Source organism: Saccostrea echinata, unplaced genomic scaffold (assembly GCF_033153115.1).
Source record: "Saccostrea echinata isolate AGI-Se365-2 ecotype Australia unplaced genomic scaffold, CSIRO_AGI_Sech_v1 ptg000056l, whole genome shotgun sequence".
NCBI lineage: Eukaryota > Metazoa > Mollusca > Bivalvia > Ostreida > Ostreidae > Saccostrea > Saccostrea echinata.
Genome location: NW_026889805.1, coordinates 14,277,208 through 14,285,458, shown reverse-complemented (window position 1 = coordinate 14,285,458; position 8,251 = coordinate 14,277,208). Strand labels below are relative to the sequence as shown.

Here is an 8,251-nt window from a genome sequence, read left to right as displayed (position 1 = left end):
ATTATGTCAGATCACGGTTTATTCTTTTTTTTTTTTGTTCATTGTTTACAAATAATATTATGCTAAAATAGGTTTTTTTTATTATTATTATAAATCATTATGGAGGCAACAAATTTTGATGAGAAGTTGATTTCGTGCATCGCCTTAACAAGAAAACCCACGAAAATTGGTATTCAAAAAATAATGATGCAGTGTACTTTTCAATACTTATGTTTTTATACCGTGATAACGGGTTTCTCCATTTAGATACAGATGGATGTACGGTGGGTGTGACTTGTCGACAAGGGATGCTTACTTATCTTAGGAACCTGATCCCATCTCTTGTGTTTCCAAGTGTCCGTGTTTTTGTTCTATTCAAATTCGTATTCTTCACTTGGTTATTGAGATTGATCACTGTTCGTTGTCGTCTCATTTTACATTTAATGACGCTTAGTTTTTTTCCCTGTCTCACTTTATATATTTCACCACCACATCACACATATTTATTTAATTGAACCATTTGATTCACGAATATCCTGTTAGTGATACAAAATCGTGAGACATTCTTTGATTCACTTTTCAACTTACTGTCTAAGTATAAAAAAATGTAATTGTAACGTTATTATGATGTCAGATGGTCTCATTTTTAACCAAACTTTCACAATACAATTAACGATACCTTTGAAACTCTACTATGAGTCACACCCAAAATAAAGATAAACAAACTTCAAATGAACTCTGCAAATTTTATTGAATATTCTTGTTACTACAGGTACATTCAAGGTGAGAATGCTTCCAGGTTTACTATTTCTATTTTAACACCTCTTCACTAGCTCCCACATTTTGTTTGCTGCTGTCTGGCAGTTAGCCCCAATCAATTTGTAGGGCTTTGATATCAGTGCATTCTGCATGAACGTGTTCACGGTGTAACTACAGCTACCAAGCGACCGGGATTTCAGCTGACTCCATCTGTTAAATATTAAACAACTTTAAGTTTCTGGCACTGTTTTAAAAGACAAATTTGATGATCTTCATTTAGGCAATGAAGTATGTGAAATGACCAAATTAAGTTGGTTTATGATTGTTTTTAAACAAACAATCTGCCCATATCGAAATAAATAATAATAAATTTTAAATAAATTAGGGCACATGTACAGATTTAATAGCCTAGGTCAGGAAATTATCAATCGTTAAAACGTTAAAAGAAGTCTTTTCCTTCTTTTAGGTTATAGGGTATTATCAAAATATGAGAGGATGTCCCTTTTCATTTTTATGCTTTTGATATTTTCTTTCACCCAAAGAAAATATAAAAAAGGCTTTAAAGTTTAATGGACCATTAAAGTAAAGTGAAATTTCTGATAAGGACTATGCATAGAAAATGGTATCCCACCCCTGTGGCCTTAGTGAGCAAATATTTTGAATTAGCTGCAAAGGGGTCATCATCTATTTGAATGAAATTGATGGAATAAGGCATAAAGACCCGCCATTTTAGTTTTATACAACTAAGACACACATTAGTTTTGATTGCGCTTGAACCTCCCTAAGCCTTTCAAAATACTTGGTCACAGGTGCCCTTTGGGAGTTTTCCATCCCAGTAACACTGACACTCATTGGGTTCTAGAACTGTTAAGAGGCTTTAAAACGCATTGCTAAAAAGTAATATTTAAAATTCTTACTGTCCGGACATGTAACCAGCATCTGTAATAACAGTGTCAGATGAATCACCATAATCCGACCCCTTATGGATCAACCATCGGTCTCCATTCTCGACAGTAACAACAACTCCTGCATGGCGCAAGTAATAGTCAAAGCTTCGTTTCCCACGCCACCAACCACGGCCTCCGCTTGATTTGCCCGAGCTTCCGGAACTTCCAGATCCACTTAAGGGTCTGAATTTAAAAAAGAAACTATGATATGGAAGCGGGATATGACAATTTTCATTTTGTCCTGATTTGTTCTTTTCACATGCCGCAATCAGACATCAAGGGAGACCTCACAGCAAACCAGCTGATAAACTACCACTCGCCTATTCAATAACAATGCGAAGCTTCTGCAAGAATATACCTCAGGTTTTTGTGATGTTGTATTGGCCATTGCTAATTTACATTCCTTATCTTGATACATTAACCTCTGAGAAGAACGAAATTGACATAACATGAGAAGAGTGATATCCGGATGACATTTATTGAAATTAAAGATATTGGTGTTCTTTCAAAAATATTACCACTTATACGAGCCTGGTCTCGGATAAGTGAGTTTATTTCAGTAACCCTAGTAATGTTTATCTATTCCGGATAAGTTACGTACATTCGGATAAATATAAATTTTCACCCTTAGTCACAAGCTATCATTCCGGATAATTTAGGTCCATTTGTATATAGTCTAATAATGAGTTCTTTTCTACCTCCTTTCTAGAAGAATCGATTAAACGGTAAGGTCATGGAAAATTTTTGGGAGTTAAATTGTGGCAATGTTTTAAATTTTTTAAATCAAATAAGTTTGATTTTTAGTATAACTATTGAGGTTTGTAGTTTCAAAGCAAATTAGACGTATCGATGGCGAAGTTTGACTTTGGATTTGGCCTGATTGGACTTTTTCGTAAATTGAATTGATTTTACGCGATGTTGTAATTTGTGAGACTTTACATGTAACAGGAATATATTAAGATCAATTTGGGGGTCAAATGATTGTTTAACTTGAGTTATTATTTTTAGGAGCGAAATGTTAAACTTCGAGTCCATCATAGCTATAACGGGGGGGGGGGGTAATTTCATAAAACACGGAATATTCTCAGAAGCTGGGCTTACTAGAAGGATTTTAGTTTGTTTTCTACATAGATTTATCGTGTTCGAAGGAGGTATATTGATTCGCATTTTACAAAATGTAATCGTCGTTAAATCGGAGAAAGCATTCACGAGAATTTGTGCACTTTCACTTTTCAAGTAATCAAAGTACTGTGTGTACTGAGAGGAGGTTTATTAAATTGTGTAAGTGTTATGCTCTATTTGCAGACTTGTATCATTTCATTTGTTTGTTGGTCTTTTGAAAAGGTTTGGAACAGTACTGTTTGTTATCTTTTCCTTTTTTTTTTTTTTTTTTTTTTTTTTTTTTTTTTTTTTTTTTTTTTTTTTTTTTTTTTTTAAGAAAACAAAAAGGTGTAAGGTTTTATGGATGATATTGTATGAACTGATTTTCCTATTACATAATGGGATGGGAGTTAACTTGTATATTATGTTACACATCATATGGGCGCTCATTTGGTCCACATGGTCAATTTCTGCATAAAAATCCAACTAATGAAAGCAAAATCACAGTTTATTGAAATAGGATGAAAACATTTCTTATTAATTTTGCAAGCATTTGTCTCACAGTGAGCAGTCAAACTGCAGCAAAGCTGTGGAAAAGTATTTTTCATATGCATTAGAATAGATAGGCAAATTTGCAGGGTTCAGGCACAAGCAAGGAGCAAATTATATTGGTACAAAAGGCAGTAAGTACATAAAAAACCTTAAGTAATTGATAGTGATTACAGATGTATGTTACCATGATTATTTATTTTCAGGTACATTACCAAAAACAGGTCAACATTTTTAATTTTATTTTTTTAAGACAGCTTTATCAGTGAGTCAACAGCTGCAATGGGCACAACATTCCTTTCCATCAAAGCATGACCTTATCACTTCCCCAGTAATTCATTAAAATAGTAATTAAAGATTTGCAAAAAAGAAACAAGTAGGAAATGTTGCAGTTGTGTTAATACTAGATATAAAAGTGGAATTGGCAAATGATATAGATCCTAATCCAGCTTCAATTAATCGCAGCTATTAGATTACATTCTAGGGAAAAGTATAATTTGGTTAAGCGAGTCTTTGTGTGAAGTGGGGGGGGGGGGCATATTTCAAATAAACTGGTACAATGTAATTTTTTTTTTAAAAAAGATGGTCAAAATCAAATTGGTTTCTCGTCTCCGTCGGATGGACTTGTTCTGATATTTAGTTAAGCTATTAGAGCACTGTGATAGGCAGATTTATAAAAGTGATTGGTCAGGAGTCTCACTAGGATAAGCAGCACCCAGTACTTGCTCCGTATGTTGCTTATCAGGCTATCTTTGAATGGATAGTCTGCTAATGTGTTCGACGAGACGGGGAAACAAAGCTTGTCAAATAATCAGTTAAATTATATATGAATCAATTATTATTATTATTTAAAGATTTAATAGGTTGATATGAAATTGCAATATTGAATTTACTAGTACATAAGAAAAGTCAAAACCAAGGAGTTAATTATGTGTTGTCAAAACAATATTGATCCATTTATTTAAGGTACACTGACATTCAATTTTAAGCTAATCTGGTAAGGGATATCCAAGATATGTCCAGAAGTATGCCTTATAAAGTATACCAGTTTTTTTTCCACCGCACATACCCATGGACAAAGAGTTGCAGCGTACTCAAGAATTTGTTTTCTCGGATATTTTATTGTGTTTATCTATTTTATTGCACACCTATGTCAGTGTCTAATGGGGATTTAAGCCTTGAGACTAATTTTATCATTCTGTTTAATTTTTACCAAATACATGTATAATTGGTGTAATACACAATGGTCCACGATTATACCTAAATTTCCCAGAGATAAAACTACTCCCTTACAGATATTTTTTGAATACTCAGAACACTTAGTATCGCAATTACCTCGAATTGTATAACTTACTGCGGCTGTTTTGCAATAAAGTCAAGAAACTTATAAATCTCCATTCATTTTCGGGGCATAACATGTTGTTTACATATATTGTTTACGCTAGTGACAATTGAATGATACGAACAATAAGTATGCCGAAGGTACAATGTAATGCCGATGGTTGCACTTCAGAAAGCAAGTCAAAGTATTCGGAATATTTAGACTTCCAAAATAACGTTTATCAGAAAGAAAATGATTAAACTTATTATTAGAATAGTCTACTTAGCGGGAAATATCCACAAAAAATTAACACAAGAGAGCTAGCATTTTAATTTCATAGCGTGGTGCAACGAACATTTAGCTGGGTATTTCACCAGGGCTTCTTTCTTATATTATATGTCCCTTAAAAATCTGCAGTGATCGATCTCATAGTGTAGTCAATAGCTATAGCACATTGTCCTCAGCTATTAATCAACGTTTCCTACCTTCAACGCAAAAGAGTTTCATTACGTTAAGTAATAGCGATATAAAGTATTCTTCCTTTTGTTTGAAATAGGTTAAACTACCCTTGTGGCATGAGGTTATATAAAACTAAAATTAGTCGTACTTTAAAACACTTAATAGGTAATGATTAAATTAATAAGCCTTGGCAGTTATTTTTAATTAAAACAGTTTAACGATTCGAATGTAGTTGCAAGTACTTCCATGACCAGTCATAAAAGGTGTTTATCCTTTTTTCAGGGAAACGTCGAGCAGGTTTAGTCAGTATTGGATACGGCATATCATGCCCATATGTTTTATTATTTGTAGAATACAAAATTTAAATCTCATTCACTACAATTGGGGAGCAACCGCTAAAGCACATTTGCCACCAACATGCAGGGGGGTTATTTTAGCTTTGAAACGCTGGCTATGAAATGTACATGTTTAGGCATCCATTAAGTAGTTGTTACAAGGCTCACATATTTTTACTTTCTTTCATTTCAATGATTTATTTATTTATTTATTTATTTAATTTTACTATGGATTATAGTTGTTTGATAAATTGTGAAGAGGAAATATGATTTATGCAGCTAGGGAAATGAGAAGGGGGGGGGGGTTAAGTACACAAATATTGTTTTTAAAAGTATTCTAAGTTGAGAGATGACGTAAATATCTCGTTTTTGTTCAATTTGGGTCTGATACACTCCACACTTTTTAGTACAACTATAACCAATACTTGCAAAGATAGTTTAAATTTTTATAAAAGCCATAAAAATGCGTAACAGGAGTAACAACCTAGTAGGTAAGTAGTACGATAAAATAAACCAACGGGACAGGGAATAGAGTGCAGGTATGGATCCACAATTTTAGATTAAACGGGGAGTTATTTTATTCTCACAAGTCAATAATTGCATTTCAACACATATAACGGAATAGGTGAATGACCGTTGACGATTTAAATTCATATTTTGCTTTAATGCATTGAAAAGTAATTGACTAATAAGTCACTTGTTTTATAAGTTGTATTGATGAATGAGCAGGCCCTGGTCGACGGTGACCATTTGCGTTGAGGTACTGCCGCCGTCACCATGGTTCTTGGCACCCCCATTGGTGGCGGTTGCAGTTCCATTCTTACTCGTGGTAGACACGAGTATTCATGGCCCTTGCAAGTGGCGTATTCCGTCGCACCTCAACGCAACTGGAGGAGTGCAACACATATTCTTACGCTCATTCCATTGTTTATCCTATTGCACATGTAAATTGAAATTCAGGATTTGAATTTGTGCATTGGCTTGTAATTGACAAGCAGTTGACTTGATTGATATTGAATTGATTGATTGAATGATGATTGATTGATTGAACTTGATTGATTATTGATTTATTGATTGAACTTGATTTATAATTGAATTGGTGACGTTCATGCACTTGTGACCTACCCAGTGCATGATCCGCCCGATTTGGGTCGTCACATTTGTTGTATTGATTGTTGATTGTGGGGCAGCCCTGTGGTAGCCCCAGCAAATTGATCACCGCGGCCAGAAGCGCCACATTAAACAAGCAAAATAATATCTGTTGTTTGTTTGATTAATAGGGAATCTGCAATAATACCACTTATACGAGCCTGGTCTCGGATAAGTGAGTTTATTTCAGTAACCCTAGTAATGTTTATCTATTCCGGATAAGTTACGTACATTCGGATAAATATAAATTTTCACCCTTAGTCACAAGCTATCATTCCGGATAATTTAGGTCCATTTGTATATAGTCTAATAATGAGTTCTTTTCTACCTCCTTTCTAGAAGAATCGATTAAACGGTAAGGTCATGGAAAATTTTTGGGAGTTAAATTGTGGCAATGTTTTAAATTTTACCCACCCACCCTCCTCTTGTTTTTAGAACAAATACTGCTGCTTTTTGTTATGTCGTTGTAGCTGAAGACTGCCTGCTTCGCCAAGCTTCCACAACAGCCTATGTCGCGGTGGTGGATTATGTGTGTTCGGATATTATATGTACGTAGGGACGGCTTGCTTGGTCCAGCACCTACACCAGCCTATGTGTCGATGGTGAATTTTGTGTGTTTGCTCATTCCGTAAATACAGCCTGATTGGTCCAGCGTCCACATCAGCCTATGTCAAGGTGGTGAATTCTGTGTGTTTACGTAATCCGTGATGACTGCCTGCTTGATACAGCGTCCACTTCAACCGATGTCGCGGTGGTAATTCTGTGTGTTTGCGTATTCCGTCGCACCTCAACGCAACTGGAGGAGTGCAACACATATTCTTACGCTCATTCCATTGTTTATCCTATTGCACATGTAAATTGAAATTCAGGATTTGAATTTGTGCATTGGCTTGTAATTGACAAGCAGTTGACTTGATTGATATTGAATTGATTGATTGAATGATGATTGATTGATTGAACTTGATTGATTATTGATTTATTGATTGAACTTGATTTATAATTGAATTGGTGACGTTCATGCACTTGTGACCTACCCAGTGCATGATCCGCCCGATTTGGGTCGTCACATTTGTTGTATTGATTGTTGATTGTGGGGCAGCCCTGTGGTAGCCCCAGCAAATTGATCACCGCGGCCAGAAGCGCCACATTAAACAAGCAAAATAATATCTGTTGTTTGTTTGATTAATAGGGAATCTGCAATAATTCGTACCCTGTAAGGCAATAGCATTCAAGATCGCAGATGCAGTAGAGTTTTCGATTTAAAGTAATAAACTTATTACACCATTTGGTATTTAAGGGCATAAACCTATTTTAAACGCACCAAGAATGACATTTGAAAGAATTACGTGAAATGAGCTTACCTTATCCAGTATTCTGCCCTGGTAACTCTAGAATTATACAGCTTCCTTAAGCACGATTGAGTTTTGCAATCTTTGCACGAGGCTTGAAGAACAAACATCAGAGAAAAGGCGAGAAAAATGTGGATTCTTGCCATTTTTCTTCAAAAAGGTTAACGATGAAAGATGAAATACAAGTTTATTCAACTTTTATGAAAGGCAGCAAGGTTATACCTCGAAAATCTTGCTATCAACTAAATTTATTCATAAAAGCATGGTATATATAACAGCGATCTAATTACAAGTTTAGAATTT

At 34.9% G+C, this 8,251-nt stretch overlaps 1 protein-coding gene across 1 annotated transcript; it reads right to left on the bottom strand.

Moving 5' to 3' along the window:
- Positions 1 to 711: 711 nt before the first annotated feature.
- Positions 712 to 8,141, bottom strand: LOC133173159 (uncharacterized). Its single transcript, XM_061308100.1, has 3 exons — positions 7,961 to 8,141; positions 1,656 to 1,868; positions 712 to 948 (listed from the first exon to the last, which is right to left on the bottom strand). Exons 1-3 carry the CDS (start codon positions 8,092 to 8,094, stop codon positions 795 to 797), a joined length of 501 nt encoding a protein of 166 aa, XP_061164084.1. The 5' UTR covers positions 8,095 to 8,141; the 3' UTR covers positions 712 to 794.
- Between the last annotated feature and the right edge of the window lie 110 nt (positions 8,142 to 8,251).